Source organism: Didymosphaeria variabile (genome assembly GCF_027946475.1).
Source record: "Didymosphaeria variabile strain IMI 356815 chromosome Unknown scaffold_9, whole genome shotgun sequence".
Lineage (NCBI taxonomy): Eukaryota > Fungi > Ascomycota > Dothideomycetes > Pleosporales > Didymosphaeriaceae > Didymosphaeria > Didymosphaeria variabile.
In genome coordinates this window covers 1,035,234-1,054,763 of record NW_026611628.1, presented here as the reverse complement: position 1 = coordinate 1,054,763, position 19,530 = coordinate 1,035,234, and the positions used below count along the sequence as shown (strand labels likewise).

The following is a 19,530-nucleotide window of genomic DNA, read 5'->3' as shown; positions in this document are numbered from 1 at the left end:
TGACTCAGGGTACACAATAGTTCACGATCCACTGTAGGTTTTGCAAGCGAACAACGACATGAGAGGACGTGCGGTGCAGCGTAAAGTGCCGTTGGTCACATGCGCAGTTGCCGACCCGGGCACCAGACATGTACCATACGCCCAGTCCACAAAAAGAACGCGAGCGTCTATGACGTGAACACTTTGCTGGAATCAAAAGTGGCAATAGTTATACCATAGTGAGGCCGAGAAACGTATCCGAAAGCTCACGATCCCTTGAGATTATATATGCGACCGGTATCGAGCATAATGGAAATGTACAGCGTCGTGAACCAGAACAGTACCCTTCATGAAGAGTAATCGGACGTCGTGAACATCGAGAACAGATATCTGAACGTCGAAAGGGAACATTATTTGTTCGCAAGAAGACCCAGCAATGAATGCCTGGAAACAATTCCGCATGTCCGTGGTCGACTGCTCTCAAAATCAAGTGCGATTCGCGAAGAAAAGCCGGGTTCTCTGCTCCTGCCGTGACCGAGGTCTTGGCCGCAACGCCCAATCAGAAGGGCGTTATTCAGCGAGCCTCGCCTTCCCATCATCGACGTGCTCTTCTCCAAAACTAGCACCCACCACCTCGTCCCTCTCCTCTCCTTCGTACGATCGCCCATCATGAGTTGCCTCAAGATGCGCAATCTGCAGCTCGCGAGCCAGGTGAGACATCCGACACTAGAACACATGCGCCACCCATTCATCCCTACAACCCGGCACCCTCCGCACAATGTGCCACCGCCCACCAGCGTCTGAAAGTTTGGCCCTATAGCTATCGCGCTGCTTCAATGGCCTTGCAGATTGCTCGGCCTCATATCAGACGGTTGGGGTGGCACTAGAAGAGCTTCAATGGCTAACAAATACCTCGGTAGTTCTCAAGAAGCTTGCGGACACCTTCACGAGCATTTTCGTCGACGCGACCGGCCGCCCGCATCTTTGCGACCGAGCACCTAAAGGCGAAAGAGGCTTCTGGGTTCATTTCTCAAAAGTACCCCGTCATCGACCATGAATACGACGCCGTTGTCGTTGGAGCTGGTGGCGCTGGTCTCCGAGCGGCCTTCGGTCTCGCTGAAGCTGGCTTCAATACGGCCTGCATATCAAAGCTGTTCCCAACTCGATCGCACACGGTAGCAGCTCAGGGAGGTATCAATGCGGCGTTAGGAAAGTGCGTACAATTCATCGCATTGGAGTGGCGAAACAGGAGGTGCTAACGGCTCGCTAGCATGCACGAGGACGACTGGCGGTGGCATATGTACGATACTGTGAAGGGGTCCGACTGGTTGGGCGATCAAGATGCTATTCATTACATGACACGCGAAGCACCACAATCTGTCATCGAACTCGAGAACTACGGCTGCCCCTTCTCAAGAACAGACGATGGTCGGATGTACGTCACCATTTTATAGAGCACGGAAACCCCAGTAACTAACAATCGATCAGTTATCAGCGCGCTTTCGGTGGTCAATCGCAGAAGTACGGTAAAGGTGGACAGGCTTACCGATGCTGTGCCGCCGCAGACAGGACAGGCCACGCTCTCCTCCACACGCTCTACGGACAGTCTCTTCGTCACAACACCAAATACTTCATCGAGTTCTTCGCCACTGATCTCATTATGGAGGATGGCGTCTGCAAGGGTGTTGTAGCCTACAACCAGGAAGACGGCACGATTCACAGGTTCATTGCGAAGAATACCGTTTTGGCGACTGGCGGTTACGGTCGTGCCTACTTCAGCTGCACTTCCGCTCACACGTGTACCGGAGACGGAATGGCCATGGTCGCTCGTGCCGGACTACCCAACCAGGATCTCGAGTTCGTCCAGTTCCACCCAACTGGTATCTACGGCGCTGGATGTTTGATTACCGAGGGTTCTCGTGGTGAGGGTGGTTACTTGCTCAATTCCGAGGGTGAACGATTTATGGAGCGATATGCCCCTACTGCCAAGGATCTTGCTTCCCGCGACGTCGTTTCTCGATCAATGACACTCGAAATCCGTGAAGGCCGTGGTGTTGGACCGGACAAGGACCACATCTACCTCCAGCTCAGTCATCTGCCTCCTGAGATCCTCCACGAACGTTTGCCTGGTATCTCTGAGACTGCCGCCATTTTCTCCGGTGTCGATGTTACCAAGCAGCCCATTCCCGTCCTCCCCACCGTTCACTACAACATGGGTGGTATCCCGACTAAATACACTGGTGAAGTCTTGACTGTCGACGAGCAGGGCAAGGACAAGGTTGTGCCAGGTCTCTTCGCTTGTGGTGAAGCTGCCTGCGTGTCCGTCCACGGTGCTAATCGTCTTGGCGCTAACTCTCTCCTGGATCTCATCGTTTTCGGCCGTGCTGTTTCCCACACCATCCGCGACAACTTCAGCCCCGGCCAGAAGGCCGACCCCGTCCAGGCGGATGCTGGTGCCGAGTCGATCTCTGTCATCGACAAAGTCCGTACCGCTGATGGATCTAAGCCGACCGCTGAGATCCGTGGCAACATGCAGAAGGTCATGCAGACCGATGTCTCCGTATTCCGTACGCAAGAGTCGCTCGACGAGGGTGTGCGCAAGATCCGCGAGGTCGATGCTACCTACGACGATGTTGGCATCAAGGACCGCAGCATGATCTGGAATTCCGACCTTGTCGAGACTCTCGAGCTGCGAAACCTGCTCACTTGTGCCGTTCAGACCGCCGAAGCTGCCGCTAATCGCAAGGAGTCAAGAGGTGCTCACGCTCGTGAAGATTACCCTGACCGTGACGACGAGAACTGGATGAAGCACACTCTCACGTGGCAGAAGAAGCCTCACAGCAAGGTTGAGATCGGTTACCGGGGTGTCGTTGCTAACACGCTAGACGAGAATGAGTGCAAGGCTGTGCCACCGTTCAAGCGGACGTACTAGAAAACGGAGTGAGGTTGTTGAATAAGTGGTGGAGCTTGCATTGTCTGTATTCTATGTATATTGGATGATTTGCTGCAATGCATTCTAGTGGCAAGATCGTGTGCTTTGGCTCCCTTTTCTTTTCGTTTGTGGATTGCGAAGATATCTCAATGGAAACGTAGTTCGTCACAGCATGTAACATGAAGAACGTGACGGGAGCATACTTTTAAGACGACAGCAGGTTTTGATTAGGAGGGAAGTATAGAAGCTGCAGGGAAGTTCGGGTGAAAGGGACCATTGACCAAAAGCAAGCAGAGCCGCGTCACGATCATGCGCAAATACGCAGTGGTTTGGAGTATACAAGGGAAGCATAAGACGGCTATCAGACCTTGTAGCTTGGTATGTATCAATTATTGCGCCACGGTTTAGACACGGATAACCACGTAGTCAGTAACCAAGTGCCTTGCAAACGGGTTTGCGGTTCGTTGTCAAATACCAGGCCGATGCGATGTTTTCATACGGGAGGGTGATATGCCTTGTGGTTAAGATAAAGTTGCGTTGCTATATTAGCAGATACAAGAAGCGATCCGAGTACCTACACTTCAAACAATCACACCTACTTCTTTGGGTTGTGTAATCCTAAGGCGCAACTTCTTGCCCAACGAGCGCGGACCTTGACCCCAGCTATCGCGGAAAACAGCAGAGTAGGAACCGCATAGTGCAGCGGTCTCTCCAAACAAGAGCATGGCAACTCTCTTCAAATTCACATCAATCTGCCCGCGGTCTAGCACTGTTCGCATCAGCACGTCCAGCCGGCGTCCATAATGTGCCACCAGACCCAGTCATTTGTGTCAACATGTAGCTTCTTGAGAGTGGGACATGCCGTGACAATGCCGTGGAGGACTGCGTGGCAGGCGTCGGTTTAGCAGGCCATAACCACGTGGAGGGACTTAACATAGTCTACGAGTTCTAGCGTCATCCAGAAAGCATCCAATAACGTGAAGAAGGAAAACACATTATCTTTACATCTAACCTCGATACGTTGATACAAGTACGGCTTTGAGATTTGGCAGTACTTCTTAGAAGTAAGGCAGAGACCATAAAGTGCTTTCTGAGAAGCGAAGGACGCAATTCAGCCCAGAAGCTCTAGCGGAAGGCGTCTAATGCTAGAGGGAGGTACAATGGTGTTTGAGAATCCGCTACCGGCCAGAGACATGGTAGTGGGCGTAGCTGTAGCGTGCGAAATTCCTGCTATACCGTTGAAGTTGAGTTATTAACAGGAGTGGGGAGCTGCTAAGAGCCGTGGATTTCGTTGATTACCAGTGCCAGGGCTTCATAAGTGCGAGTGTAATCAATCGTGAAACTAGCATCTTGCACGACCCTATCACACAGACCCGATGGTGGTGAATTGGGTCGAAGTACTTACTTCTTTCGAGTTTCGAGTACATACTGTGAAATTGTGAATCTTTCACCTAACACGTTACGCAAACCGCCAAAACTTTCACTTCAAACGCATGTTTGAACTATGTGATCTTTCTTTCAGCCCTATCTCTAAGTATCTCTTGTGTCGTACTGGCCGGGCTGTCATATAGAAGAATATTTCGTTGGTATAGGAGAGCGCGCACATTCTTCATCAGCAAGTCTGTGCTATAGTGAATATTGATATGAGTTTCAAGGGGTGAGGAGAACCTGACCCGATCTGTCAAGTAGAGCTTCATAGAGCATCTATAACTATGTTGAAGTGCTTGTTTGCTAGTCAAGACAAGTCTCAACATGAAGAATTGCTTCGATTGTCAGTATGTTTGTAAACACAGCGAGTTCTGCCGGCAGGTTACCACATAAGTGCCTGTAATGTAATTTACGAACTTCAGCATCAATCATATGATTTTGCTCTCAACTAGCAAGGTAGGATCTCGGTTGTTGTAATGTTGAGAATATCTACGAATTAGCAGGCTTAAAGAGAATTTCTTGATCGTTTCAGGGAGCATTTATTGGTAGCTGTGCTTTAGAACGAGTTATGTCTTTCGACACTGCATTCGCTAAGGTTGCAAATACCAGGGAGAATATTTCGGCGGATGCGGAACGGTCGAGATCTTCATGCCTAAAAGAGCCGTGCTGCATAATGGTAGACACGCTAGTTTCAGGCTGTCGAATTGATCATCCATGTAAGCCAAGTTGCTGACTCTTCGCCAATACCCTACCCCACACTCCGGTTGCTGTCGCATATAGGCAATTCCAATGGCCAAGATCTTACTACAAACTTCGGATGACGACGCCAATGCCGTACTATTGGTAGTACGAACCTAGTGCGGAGCGTCTCGATGGATCTGCAAGCTGTTCGTGCCCGTGTGTACCTTGTTTCTCTGAAAGTTCAACTTCTTCTCGGCGCAACCTTCGATTTGTCCAAGCCTTGGTAATGTACGCCATGGGCATGGTCAAGACCCGCAGGCTATGCCGGTACGCACGGTAGAGATATCGGTTGGAGGGCAGTGGTCGCCTAGCCTGGCTGTGCACTCATACGGGTTCTTCGGGAGGTACCACGGACAGAATTCGCCAAGGCAGAGCAAGTTCAAAATCAGTATCTTCGCCTGGGGGACATTGTCTGTTTTTACTGAACAGAGCCACCCCTCTCTTGGCGGCAGGACCTACCTCCACCTTCCTACACGTCGTGGATAGCCTAGCAATCATGCCTTGGCAACTCCAATTGACCTTGGTACTAGCTTTGTGTCTTACTTCAACCCAGGCCTGGCCAGCATACCATTTTGTCAAGAGACAGTCTTCCGAAAATCCACCGGGGCAGTCACAGGATCCGACATTCGAGGAAGAGTATGATTTTGTCATCGCTGGAGGTATGTGATCCTTGCCTTAGATATGAGTATCACATCTGACTGATCAGGCGGCACCGCCGGCTTGACACTCGCCAACCGGCTGACGGAATCGGGCAGATTCTCAGTGCTCTGCCTAGAAGCAGGCTTCAATCCTGAAGTAGTCGAGGCATATTCTACTCCAGGTGGAAACCAATTCCTTAAAGGCAGCGCAGTCGACTGGGGGTTCGTCACTACGCCACAGGAACACCTTGGCGGGCGTACCCTACAGTATCTGCGTGGAAAGGCGCTTGGAGGCTCAAGCGTTACGAACGGTTTGTATTATGCTCGCGGATCTTCCCAAGTGTACGATCGCTGGGTTGATTTGGGGAACCCTGGGTGGGGTTGGGAGGACGTGTATCCACTCTTTCGTAAATCCACGAAGCTTAATCCGCCAAACTCGCCACAACTGTCCGAGTTCAGCCAGGCGTACAAGACCTGGGACGAGTCAGTAGACAACATTAATTGTTACGTTGAGGGGAACTCAAGCTGATGTATTGCCAGATCCGCGTACGGTGGTGGGCCTCTGGAGCTGGGCTTTCAAGGATACGTGACAGATTCTACTAATGACTTCGTGATCGCCTGCTCCGAAGCAATTGATATCCCGATCGTCAACGATCTGAACCTTGGTGTTGGTCAAGGTGTCAAATTGGGTACTACAACCACTAATTCGGTCCTCCGGAGATCGTCCAGTTACGACAGCTTCTATCAGCAAGCACGGAACCGCACCAATCTGCGTGTTCTATACAATGCGCCGGTGACTGGAATTGCCTTCAGCAGCGTTGAAAGTGGAAACACGACATCAGCCGGGAATGCTACTACCGGGACCAGGCCCAGAGCGATTGGAATCAGCTACATCGAACAATCCACAGGTTTTGTAAGGCAGACACGAGCACGCAAGGAGGTGATTGTCAGCATGGGCGCGTTTCACACGCCTCAGCTGTTGATGGTCTCGGGTGTAGGTCCGGCTGCAGAGTTGGAGAGGGTCGGTGTGCAACCAGTGCATATCAACGAGAATGTAGGTCAACACCTGGATGACCATTCAGTGTTCTCGATAATGGCTCGCGCAAACCCAAATTCTTCGACAACTAGCATGTCGTCTACTCCAGATAATCTCCAGGCCGCCCAGGCTGAGTTTTTCGATAACTTGACTGGCCCCTACACAGCACCCTCTGGTGTGACCAACGGTTTCAAGAAGCTTTCGGTCGAGGAACTCCAATCCATTGGAGCTGGAGCTGTCATAGAAGCCGGATTGGCAAATCAATCGCACATCGAGTTCCTATTCGAGACGGTTTGGTACCCTTGGATCCCAACGCCGTACTACGTAGCGCTGCCAAACGAGTCATACATCAGTATAACTGCGAGTTCGATGGTGCAGCTCAGCCGTGGAAATATAACGCTCCGGTCAAGTTCGATGAGCGATGCGCCCTTGATCAATCCCAACTATTACGCCGACGAGACGGATGGTATCATGGGCGTACATTCTTTCCGTTATCTTCGTGAAATCCTCCGCCATCCATCTCTTGCCCAACATACTATCGGTGATAATGTGGGCGAAGTTTCCCCAGGGCCCGAGGTTGCCGACGACGATGATGAGGCCATTCTGCAGTATATCAAGAATAACACAATGCCGAATTGGCATGCTTCGGGAACGGCCCGAATGCGGCCCGAAGCAGATGGCGGTGTTGTCGATCCACGTCTTAAAGTTTACGGGGTTGATGGACTTCGTGTGATTGACTGCTCCATAATACCAGTCTTGCCCGATGCGAACATTTTGGCTTCCGTCTACATGATAGCAGAGAAAGGCGCAGAAATGATAAAGGAAGACTGGGAAGATGCAGATTATGAGCAGAAGAGGAAGTGAAGCGCTTGAGCTTGGCGGATATCTATGGTATCCACTGTAGAGCGAACATATTAGTATAAAGGTAGTTGACTTAATGCAGCAACGCAGGCTGAAGCAAACCGTCTATGCTATGTTGTACCAAGTCTGTCACCCTCAGGGAATGCCGAATGGAGTTGTGCATAATACGTGCATACGCCGCCATGCCAGCACTCAAACAGCTGCAGTGACAGCGTTGTGAATGCATGATGGAACATACACAAACATGAACAATCGAGCGTTTGAATTGAGCAATAAAGTGCAGTGGAGGTGTCCCTTGCGCTTGTAATGACGCTAGACGATAAGCCCTGCGCATGTGGGGCCCGTATTCGTAAGTTCCGTATTGGCTCGTACAGGATACGGACCGAGTGCTGGCTTGGCTAGGCTTGCGAAAATAACGTTATGCTCAACGCGATACAACTGGCCCCAATGGTTTGTCAACCAGAGATACCCATGTGGACCAACTAGTAGACGGCGTTGAGCCTTGTTAAATCGCCGAGTAGTGTCACCGCCGCTGCAGCCTGAACCACCTGTTGCGCCACGCTATCGTTTGACCTTCAGCTGCCTTAGGTATATTAAATTTGACGGTCACCATGTCTTCCCGTTATCAATTGCGACGTGCCTACCTACACGTCTATTGAGCACCGCCGTCCGATCGCTCCGACCATGGATGCCGAATTGAATCAGGATGAACCTCCCCCTGCGTATACTGAGATCGATGGCCGTATCAACATCGACCTAGATTCGAAGATCGCTCGAACTTTGGCCAGCTTTGTTCCGGAACCTCCAGCATATAGTCCTCCCCTGGACCCAAGGCAATCCCCCATTGCACAAAAGTCGTGGAAGATCCGTCTTAACATTGTCATTCAAGTGGTCGGATCGAGAGGCGATGTCCAACCATTCATTGCTTTAGGCCAAGAGTTACAGTCTTATGGTCACCGAGTACGCATAGCAACGCATGACTGCTTTGCTTCTTTCGTTGGTGCATCTAACCTGGAGTTCTATCCCATCGGTGGCGACCCACACGATCTTATGGCTTACATGGTCAAGAATCCTGGCTTGATCCCATCTATGAGCTCCTTACGTGCTGGTGATGTCCAACGGAAGCGCACAATGGTGGAACAGATGCTGAGTGGCTGCTGGAAGAGCTGTACAGAGCATGCTCCAGGAGACGAGAGGCCATTTATTGCCGACGCTATTATAGCGAACCCGCCTTCCTTTGCACATATACATTGTGCTCAGGCACTTGGTATTCCGCTACATCTGATGTTCACGATGCCTTGGAGTAGTACAAGACACTTCCCGCATCCCCTCGCTAATTTGAGTGGAGCTAAGCTTGACCCCGGTGCGATGAACTTCGTTTCATATAAAATTGTCGAGTGGATGACATGGCAAGGGTAGGCAAATCATTGAACACTCGTGCAGCTAAACCGTGTGACTGACACATAAGCTAGTCTTGGGGATGTAGTAAATGCTTTCAGGTCCTCTATCGATCTCGAGCGGATAAATGCTGCAGTGGGCCCAAATTTGGCGGAAATGCTTCAGATCCCCTTCACATACTGTTGGTCGCCATCTCTAGTGCCCAAGCCTACAGATTGGCCTTCACATATAGGTTCGATGCGCTTCCGCAAGATTGGATGGAGATGTGCTAACAAAACCAGATGTATGCGGATTCTTCTTCCGAGAGTCACCGCAATACTCTCCACCGGCTGACATACATGACTTCCTCCGAAGCGGGCCAAGGCCCATGTACATTGGCTTCGGGAGCATCGTTCTTGAAGATCCTGCTGCGATGACAAGACTGATACTAGAAGCTGTTCGTATGTCGGGCACGCGAGCTATCATCTCTAGAGGCTGGAGTAAGCTCGGGTCGGACTTGACTCCTGCAGAGATAGATTCTAGAAACATTCTGTTCATTGATGACTGCCCACATGAATGGCTTTTCCAGCATGTGTCTGTGGTGGCACATCATGGTGGCGCTGGCACTACTGCCTGTGGATTACGGAATGCTTGTCCAACCATTATCGTGCCGTTCTTTGGAGAGTACGTACGAACGCTGCCCTTCATGAGCTAATATTGACTTTTTGTAGCCAGCCTTTCTGGGGTAGCATGATTGCAGCTGCAGGTGCAGGCGCGCATCCCATGCACCACAAGCTCATAACAGCAGATAAACTGAGCGACGCGATCAAATTCTGTCTTCAGCCTAACGTTATGTCATCAGTTCAACGGATCGCTGCGACCATGAGCACTGAGCACGGTGTACAAAAAGCCGTCGAGTTTTTCCACGCGCACCTACCGTTGGAAGCTCTGCAGTGCGAGCTTATGCACGATCGCCCGGCTACGTTGCTCTACTCAAACCGTGGGGCGAATGTTAGACTATGTACCTCAGCCGCTCACGCACTTATTCAAGGAGGAAGAATCAAGTCGAAGGACCTCAAATTGTAAGTGTATCTGCAGCCATTCCATATCCAATAGCGATTGTTGGATGACTAACTTCAATAGATACCAAACTAAACCAGTCACGATAACAAACGAGAGATGGGATCCATTCACTAGTATGGGGTCATCTGGCTTCTCCACTATCAGGGGCATGGTCACCTCCGCGGGAGACATGGTAGCCTCTCCGTATTCCGCAGTTCAAAAGGCATCTCCCGAAGATTCCGCCTCGAAGACAACCAGAAAAGCGATGGCCAATTTCGGCAAAAGCTTTGGCAAATTTAATGGTCGACTTTTCCATGGCGCGATCGTGGACCTTCCCTTTGCTGTTGCTGAGGGCTTGCGAGCTGTGCCAAAACTTTACGGAGAGGAAGTTCAATCACATGGTGAAGTCAAAGATGCGGCTAGCGGCTTCAGCGTTGGAGGCAAAAACTTCGTGCAAGGGATGTCGGATGGTATATCTGGTCTTTTCACAAAACCTATGCAAGGCATGAAAGAGGAGGGTGCGCTCGGCTTTGCAAAGGGCACAGGAAAAGGGGTCCTCGGACTTGCTACGAAGACAACTTCTGCTGCAATCGGGATTGTGGCATATCCGGGACAAGGGATCTCGAAATCGGTAATTGCACCATTCAAGTTGATGACAAGAAAAGCCATCATGTCACAGAGACTTGCCGAAGGCGAGCACATGAGCAGCAGTGAGGGTTTGAAGAACGCGGATGTATTACGAAAGTTTGAGGAGCTGGTTACGCATGCGTCCAAGGGTAGAGGAGCTATCGAGGCGTCCGGATATTTCGTTTGACAGGCCTCAACTGGATGCTTCCATTGCATCTTCGTCACTACCATCTGCTGCAGGCCTTTTCTTCGCTAGCTTCACCAACCACAATCTGCCCTCCTGCGCCAGTTGATGCTCCAGCCGCTGAAGAGCGCGCACGAACTGTGCTTCTCTGGAGCCACCACCTCCTTGTTGTACTGTGCGGTACAAGCATGGGACCCAGAATGACACCTCCGTCCGGCCAAAACTGCGAGTCTGCGAAGGGTACCCACATCTGTACGAGCGCTCTATCTTCGGGTGTGCGTCCCAGAAGTTGTTCCCGGCGAGGGCTAGAGTCGGCGACGTAACGTGCGATCGCGCTGTCTTCAGCGAGGTAAAAGCTAGAAGGTGTTTCGAAGGCTGCGATCTTGCGGTGAGGAAAATCTGGCTTTGAACTCGGCAGACTGGTTCGTGACGCCGAATCGGAAGTTAGTGTCTCAGTGTATCTCTAGGCCGTTCAGGTTGGCAGCGGCCAGAATTTTGGTGACGCGAGCATGGCGAAATTGAACGCTTGTGTATAGAGTGCCGAAGGGAGCCATTCTTTGAACGCCGGCCAAGAATTCACAAGATAGTGTCTTAAGTGCAGTAGTGGGAGCTGGGTTCTAAGGTACACAACAACTTTTTGCTTTGCATGTTCCATGGTTTATCAGGTCTGCAGCCTTGACACCCGAGGTCACAGTAGCTCGTAAGTACCCGACCTCGAGTAGGTGTGTCACTGCAGCTGTTCGACCAATATTGTTGCCTGAGGAGCATTACTGATTAACATCCTTGTAGAACTAAAACCAGTGACAGATCATAGAGGAGACTAGTGCCTTGCGAATCTCAGCCGATGATCCAGGGTGGTTAGGTTGCCATCCGATATGCTGCAAAGCTGAATCCGAAGAATACGACTATCAATTCAAAGAGCTAGCCGTGGATCAATATGCGTCGAGTGTGGCAATGTACAGTTCGGGGTTCGCGTTACCCCGCTCATTGCTTACTCTTGGGGTACGATAGGAATTAGCGAGGTGTCGCTTTGGATCCCTATCATTGCACCCTGAGGTAATTCACGACTCGATCGCATCTGCCAAGACCTGAACGTTTGATCACACGTACCACCAGTATGCCTGTTCCTGGCATTCATTTCGAAGAAGATGAAGAAGACGAGCACACCGCCGATGACGCTCTGACACCCCTCCAACTCGCAGCCTGGGAAGGCGATCTTGCCACCGTCTCGAGGCTCTTACAGCAAGGCGTGGACCCCAACGAAACTCCCCATGGCTGGTACGGCAAGACATCTCTGCAGGCGGCTGCTCTCCGAGGGCACGTTGGAATCGTGGATCTTCTTTTGGAAGCTGGGGCCGAGGTCGATGCACCGGGTGGCAACAACGGAGGTCGCGCGGCGCTTGCGCTCGCTGCTGGAGCTGGAAAGAGTGCAGTGATAGAGCGACTACTTATTGCAGGTGCCGATATGAACTTGCCTCCGCATAGATATATGGGCCGCAGTCCTCTCCAAGCTGCTGCAGAATTCGGAAACGTTGGAATTGTCAAGACATTGATTGAAGGAGGCGCTGAACTGGAAGGCCCAATGGCTCAGCATTTTGGTCGTACCCCTTTGCAAGCAGCTGCTGAGAATGCGCACGTGGATGCGGTTGAATTCTTCCTGGGCCATGGTGCAAGCGTGAACACACCGCCGTCTCGTTATAAGGGTGTTACGGCGCTCCAAGGCGCTGCAGCATGCGGGAATGTAGACTTGGTACACAGACTTGTCGAAGCTGGTGCGGATGTTAATGCCTTAGGCAGTTATTACCAGGGAGGTGCGGCTCTGTGGCTGGCTGCTAGTGCGGGTCATGCAGAGGTTGTCGAGATGCTACTGAATGCCGGCGCAGATCAAAGCGCAGTATCTGGGAATCAAGGGAAGCAGTGCACGGCTCTGCAAGTAGCAAATTTGAAGGGAAGAGAGGATGTCGTGGAGCTATTGAAGGTCTGGCAAAAGAATGGCGTCACCTCGATAGACCATGCTCCTGGGTAAAGTTTCCGAGCCGCTTCATTATCAACTCTTTGGTAGATTCCTATTCTTCCTTGACGTTCCCAGGATTCAAAACTTTCGTTGATAAGGCGATACGTAGCGGAGGGCTCATTTAGACCGGAGACCAAGGTTGACATCGGGACTAGCAAATCGACTTCTGAGCTGTTAGCAATCTTAATGTACAGAAAATGGTAGTAGCAAATCATGTCGATCTGGAGACGGCGCAGGAACCCGGTAGCCGAGTCGGCCATAGAAGCCGCAACTTGCGGGATAGGAAAACATCCAACTCACACTGCAACCACCTGCATATCGTCAATAGTGCATCTTTACAACCCCACCAGGATCCGGCATCATGTCCAAGCCCCTCGCCATCGTGCGCTCTCTGGATCATCTCGTTCTAACCTGCGCCAACATCCCAGCAACCTGCCAATGGTACTCTAGACACCTGGGTATGACAATCGAAAAGTTTACGCCGCCATCCTCGCCGTGCACCGAAAGATTCGCGCTCAAGTTTGGGATGCAAAAGATCAACTTGCATCAGCAGGGTAAAGAATTTGAGCCGAAGGCTACCACGGCGCTACCGGGTACGACCGATCTTTGTTTCTTAGTTGAGGATAGTACAGATTTGGATGCGGCTCTGAAAGGATCCAGGAGGAGAGCATCTCTGTTTAGATAGGAGGGAAGGTTGTAGATCGGACGGGAGCGCGAGGGAATATCAAGAGCTTCTACGTGAGGGATCCGGATGGGAATCTCATCGAGTGAGTCTTGCCCGTTCCGGCTGTGCTCTGTGTCGCTAATGAGAAAACCATGGACTGTCGAAATATGCATGATACGCATCTCCTGATACCTCAATCGAAACTAGAAGTACGACGTTAGAGACTAGATGCCCGTGGTGGAGATGAGGACTCTCGCTCCCTATCAAATTCGATGACAAACATGATTGGGAGCATGTTGTTTCTCGCCCACCTCTCACACCAATGCACGTCCGACACGCAACCCTTGCCCTAAACTTCATCATAATTGTTTCTGCGTTGGTGTGGCCGTCAATATTCGCGATGACATCACACAAACATATCCCCGTAGAGGTCCTGCTCCAATGCGCGCAATACTTCGACATCCCCACACTCAAAAACTTCCGCCTCGCATCACGCGCAACTGCCACCACTGGCGCGGAACAGTTGTTCCACAGCGTAATTCTACGCTTGTGCTCAGTGATTTACCCGACCAAAGTACCCAATGAGAGTCCGATGCACCTGAGTGCAGTTCTCGAGAGCCACAAGCTGAAACACCTTGTCAAACAGGTCATCGTGGATGCAAGACACGGCGTACATTACGAAGAAAGACAGGAAGATCCTACAGATGGAGATATTTGGAATGGTTACACCAATGATTTCTTGCCCACTCCTTGGGCTGAGGCACTCTGCAACATGTATCGTTTTCCTTCTTTGAAAGAAGTGGATTTTGCGTTTAATGAACATTGTGGTATACACATGGACGATGAATTCCAGCAGGACGTAGTGTATCGTGGACACTATCAGAGATTACTTTTCGCAACTTTGAGCAAAGCCGCGGGCTGTGATAGTCTGAGCATACGGAACATGCAGGATGCCTTAATCGCTAACGCAGATGCAACGAAGGAAGTAGGTGCGGTCAAAGAGAGACTCAAGAAGCTGGTATGTATTTCACTATATGTGGAAGGTATTACACTTTGCAATAGTACCTCTTACTGACATTAAATGTCCTGTCAAGGCTCTTATGATCGTGACTCTTCGAACAATGGCATCAACTTTGGATGGTGGAGATCGGGACATAGATGCACCGTTTCTTCATAAATGCTTCAACAAAGGGCTTCCTTCATACTGGTTGAAGCCTATGCAAGGACACTTGACCGACCTTACGCTATACTGCGATCAGTATTGGGTGAGTTCAGCATCGCAAAACACGATGACAATCTCTAAACATTGTAGGGTATTTGGCCATTCTGTGACCTCCGCGGTATACACTTTCCCCACCTTAACTCTCTAGCCTTGGGTCACTGGACTATCGCACACGACTGGCAAATCGAGTGGATCACCAGCCATGGACAAACCCTCCAGTCACTAACTCTCGATGACTGCCCCATCGTCTACGCTCTAAACATAGACGCCAAGATCGCAGCAGCCAATTGGCCGCACGAGTTTAACTCAGATAGCGACATAGTAACCCACAATATCAGGAAGTATTACACCACTCGCTGGAGCGACGTTCTACCACGTCTTCAGACTCACCTGCTGCACCTCAAGAACTTCGGCATGGCACCTCGACCCTTCAAGGACGAGGAGCGATCGCACAAGCTGATTTTCGAAACGAGATACCACCTCCCCTCCCGCATCGAGCCAGCCAGATACATGAATTTCGAATATTGGTTCAAGCCATCTACGCCATGGTTTCAACACAAAGCCCAAGGTTGGACCTTCCGGATTCAGAATGAGCACGGAATTATGATTGATACGAACGAGCCAGACGAAGGAGACGATAGGAGAGACGAAGAGGCACTTGATCGGTTTCTGCGTGCCATCGGTACATCTGATGCTGAGATTGCAAGGATGAAAGTGCTGGACTGGCAGCCAGGAGTAGGGTGGTGCATGCCATCAATGAAGCATACTGACAGACCGAAAGAGCAACAGTAGCAGAGGGTTTATCGTGTCGTCTGTATCCTGCAACTCAATACACCGCCAAGTCCTTTCTCGCAACCCCCACCAAAAACGGACTGATGCGATATCCTACACAGATTTTCGCAAGCCAGCCTCAAACCACCCAAAATGACCTGTCCACTTGTAGATGTATGCAAGATTATGATGCCATTGGTTGCAAATCACTCGTAATGGAGCAATTTACGCACCGGATTCGCTTAGTACGGATGCGACATCGAATATGATATGCGTAGTGAATCCCAAGGGTTCCACGCGTGGATAGCGCAACTTCCATACACAAAAAAGTCTTCGAAAACTTACCACAGCCGAGTTGAAAAGGAAACGGTCCGCAATGTCCCCAACAGTACTCGAGACCTTGCACCCACCGCCGACCTTCCAGCGCGTTGATCACCATCACACCACCCAACCATGCTCTTAACCCTACAACACACCCTAAACGACAAACCTGCATTTCGCTCCCACTACACGCACGTCTACCACATCACGGCATTTGTCCTCGTCCTCAGCGCGATGATCATAACACTCGGCAATCTACCATTGAGCAAGCACCCTACAATCCGGTGGTATTTGGGCTGAGTTTTGGTGGATTGACAAGAAGGGGCGTGTAAGGGGGGTGCACTGTGTATTGGGGGCGGTGGTCGTTATGCTAGCTGGGCTGATTGTGTACGTACATGAACAGTGGAAATGCGACCATGAGGACTGACTGTGGGATAGTGCCATAGTATTCTGCTTGTTTGTGTTCAGTGTCCAGGACTTTAGGTACTGGAAAGCGCACGGGAAGCTGAGGGGTGAACAATGGGTACACCGATAGGATATGAGACATGTCAACATGCGCATGTTACGAAGCATGGTTTTCGTAACAACAAATAGGTATTGATTTTTTCCGATGAAGGGTAATCCTTTCTAAATGACTCCACACCATCCCCGCTGGCAAACCCCGCCAGGAGGCGGGGAGCACGGGGACCCATCCGATCCGTACAGTAAACGAATGTGGGGGTATTGAAACTGGAGATGAGAGAAGCTACAAGTAGTAGACAGGGAAACCATCATCTAAGATGGGAAAGAGCGAACAAAGATCGCTCTGTCGCCCCACGTAGAGTAGACGAGGTATCATGCTCCCAGCCGACCGTCCGCCCCGTATATAACCATATCCCTTCCGAACGTCGTCCTTGTGTGGAAAGCAGCGTGGTGCAATTTGTGGGGTTGCTGTGTGCAAATGACAACAAGGGGTAACATGCAAGATGAGACAGACCTGGCCCAAAAGCACTCGCTTCGTAAATCATCAAGAAAAGGGGGAAATAGAAGTAGAAAAAGAGATTAAAAATTCCCAGACTGGGAGGAGCGAAAGAAGAATGTGATTCCGGAGCATGCTCTTCAACCGTCGTCATCAGCGTCATCCTCTTCTTCTTCGTCCTCTTCGCTTGTGCTTGTTCGCCGGTTCGCCTTCTTCTTGTTGGAAGCACCCTTGAGATTCGTTGAAGACGCTTTTCGTTTTGTTCCTGGATTGACCTGTGATGCGGTAGCCTTCATGGCGGAATTGGCGTTCTCCTTGTTTCCGCCATCTTCACCTTCGGGGTCGCCACCCTTGTTGGCTTCCATTTGAGCGACCTCCTCAGCAGTCAAAAACCTGCCACCAGGACCGCGTGGACGTCGCATAGCGTGATTGTGCCTCGATTCATGTAGATACGGCTTGCGCCCCTTGGAGGTCAACCTAAGAGCGTCCTCTAGTTTTTGTCGTGCTAGACGTCTCTTCAAAATGCGATGGAACTGCTTGGCGTTCACATAGAGGGGAGCCTCTTCCGCTTGCGCACCAGCAACAAGCTCGGGTGACTGTTGGTGCTGTTGGGGCGCTTGTTGAGACATAGGCGGTACCGACGGCCTAGCTGCAGCGTGTGACATGACAGGCTGGGGTTGTTGCATCGCAGGGCTGTGAATCTGTGTGCTCATTCTTCGTTGGATCGCTTGTTGTCCCGGGTTCATTGGAACTTGCGAGGCAATCCCACCAGCACCTAAGGCATTAGACACCGCAGTCGGAGAGCGAGGGGGCCCGCGTCCATCCTGCTTGAGCTGACCTCCGGACATGCGCGGCGAGGCTCTGGGATCTTGTGCTAGCTGTCCTTGACCCATCTGGTTGGGATCGTAATAACCAGCCGGTCCAGCTGCTGCCGCGGTTGCCATGGCCGCGGCCTGCGTAGGCGACATGCCGTACGGCTGATGCATGCCCGGCATGTAGCCTTGTTGTGGATAGTTCATTTGTTGGTGTTGTGCATTCGCCGTGCCGGGCTGCGGATAGCCTTGCGATGGCAGGATTGGTGAGGTCTGTTGATATGAATGCATCTGTCCTTGTGTGGGCGATGTGATGGACGGGTTGGCCGCGCCCGGGTTTTGAGCTCCCGGGTAGTTCTGCATATGGGTAGCCGCATGCCCATGGTGGGGTTGTTGATATTGCGCGTAGTCGGTCATGTTTGCGGTTTTGTCGAGACGCGCTACCTGAGGCGTACAGAGGAGAGCCTAAAGCACGCGACTGAAGGCGGCGTACACTGGATTATTACCCCGGATGCGCCACTTCAGCACGGACTGTGACTCGTTTATGGATCGTCGACGAGGCCCTCGGACGTGCGCTCGGATGGGCGATCTTGCGAAAGGTGCGCGGGGTGGTGATTGGGACGCTTGGGTAGAGGAAGTCGCGACTGGGATTGAGACGCGCAGAAACGCGACTTTACTGTGGGGGCTGATGACTGGAGCAGAGGCGAGATGGATAGGCGGCCACTAAGTTTCGTTTCAAGCAGCCAATGCGAGAAGAGGTGGATCGGATCTGAGTCGCGGTTGATGGGTCGTTGTGTGTGTCGGTGCGCAGGTCGATTAAAAGCTGCCTCGACTCGTCGCGCGTGTTTGCTGGTCGAATGTTGATATCGGACGCACCGGTCTATCAAGGCACCGGTCGGCTGGGGTCACGTCACCGCAGGCCAGATGCTCGATGCGTTGTCAATGGCCACGCTTGTGAGGCGAGCGTCTAGGGTCGCGCGCGTCGGAGACTCGCGTAGATTGAGGCGCAATGGGTGCGATTGGGCGCGGGTTGGTGAGGCGGTGCGCAGACAGAGACCCAGCAGGATGCTTGGAGGGGCTGCAGTTCAAAGGGTCGCGCCGTGTGGGGAGTGGACCGTTGCAGGCGTTCACCAGTCGGGGAGGGTGGTGGGAAAAGAGGTCTTTTCGGAAGAGCAATTGTTAGCTAGCCCATGGGGATGAGGGACGAGCAATTGGGTGAAGTCGAGGGGAGGCATGTGCTGGCGGGCGGGCGATTGGAGGGGTGATGCGCTGGCAATGCAGGTTCATGCAGGCCGTGGAGGGACTTACCGAGTTGGAGCTGGGCGCGCGGTGCACGTCGCGATGGGGGCGCAGGTAAGCGGTGGTGACGCTGGTGCCTGGGGCTCTGGCAGCAGTCAGGTATTCTGCCGCGGCGGACCTGTTAGGTATAAAGAGTCGCGGTGCAGCTGACGCTGCGGCGGGAAGCGGGAAGCGGGTGAGCACGAAGCAAGCCGAGCTATGCTGTAACGAGCCGTGTGCGCCCGGGCTGCGCGCGACGTTAGCAGAGGGCATGGCGAGCCGACGGACGCGACGCCGGAGGAGATGGGCATCATGGCGAGCGCGAGCGCGGCGGCGACGGTGGCTGCACGGCGCGTGCGCGTGCAGTGCAGTGCAGCGCGGTGGGCAGGTTGCGGCTTACCGGAGCTGGCGTGCAGCGGAGGGCGGTCACGTTTTGGTGGTGAGGACGCGGCGGCCTGTGAGGGGGCTCGCAGGCGGTGGCACCGAGGCGGGCGGAGGCTGTTCGGCCTGGCGCAGCAGCAGCAGCAACCACAGTTACAGTGGGAAGGGGACCCGCGGTATGGAGGCCACGAGCGTGCCGTGGTGCAAAGCTCGTGATGCTGCGGTGCTGGCGGCGATGGCAGCT

The 19,530-nt window shown here is 52.1% G+C and overlaps 6 protein-coding genes across 6 annotated transcripts; 5 read left to right on the top strand and 1 right to left on the bottom strand.

Annotated features, from left to right (window-relative positions):
• Positions 1-648: 648 nt before the first annotated feature.
• On the top strand, positions 649-2,911 carry SDH1 (succinate dehydrogenase flavoprotein subunit; the record flags this gene model as incomplete). Its single annotated transcript, XM_056220378.1, has 4 exons — positions 649-690; positions 900-1,192; positions 1,250-1,414; positions 1,468-2,911. The coding sequence occupies 4 exons, from the start codon at positions 649-651 to the stop codon at positions 2,909-2,911; spliced, it is 1,944 nt and encodes a 647-aa protein (XP_056065681.1).
• A 2,665-nt stretch (positions 2,912-5,576) lies between these two features.
• On the top strand, positions 5,577-7,618 carry N0V89_011649 (uncharacterized protein; the record flags this gene model as incomplete). Its single annotated transcript, XM_056220377.1, has 3 exons — positions 5,577-5,739; positions 5,787-6,201; positions 6,259-7,618. 3 exons carry the CDS (start codon positions 5,577-5,579, stop codon positions 7,616-7,618), a joined length of 1,938 nt encoding a protein of 645 aa, XP_056065680.1.
• A 681-nt stretch (positions 7,619-8,299) lies between these two features.
• On the top strand, positions 8,300-10,868 carry N0V89_011648 (uncharacterized protein; the record flags this gene model as incomplete). The annotated part of the gene is made up of 2 exons (XM_056220376.1): positions 8,300-8,783; positions 10,153-10,868. 2 exons carry the CDS (start codon positions 8,300-8,302, stop codon positions 10,866-10,868), a joined length of 1,200 nt encoding a protein of 399 aa, XP_056065679.1.
• A 1,114-nt stretch (positions 10,869-11,982) lies between these two features.
• Positions 11,983-12,891, top strand: N0V89_011647 (uncharacterized protein; the record flags this gene model as incomplete). The annotated part of the gene is made up of 1 exon (XM_056220375.1): positions 11,983-12,891. One exon carries the CDS (start codon positions 11,983-11,985, stop codon positions 12,889-12,891), a length of 909 nt encoding a protein of 302 aa, XP_056065678.1.
• Positions 12,892-13,865: 974 nt separating this feature from the next.
• Positions 13,866-15,557, top strand: N0V89_011646 (uncharacterized protein; the record flags this gene model as incomplete). Its single annotated transcript, XM_056220374.1, has 2 exons — positions 13,866-14,561; positions 14,856-15,557. 2 exons carry the CDS (start codon positions 13,866-13,868, stop codon positions 15,555-15,557), a joined length of 1,398 nt encoding a protein of 465 aa, XP_056065677.1.
• A 1,398-nt stretch (positions 15,558-16,955) lies between these two features.
• HAP2 (Transcriptional activator) lies at positions 16,956-18,044 on the bottom strand (the record flags this gene model as incomplete). Its single annotated transcript, XM_056220373.1, has 1 exon — positions 16,956-18,044. One exon carries the CDS (start codon positions 18,042-18,044, stop codon positions 16,956-16,958), a length of 1,089 nt encoding a protein of 362 aa, XP_056065676.1.
• Between the last annotated feature and the right edge of the window lie 1,486 nt (positions 18,045-19,530).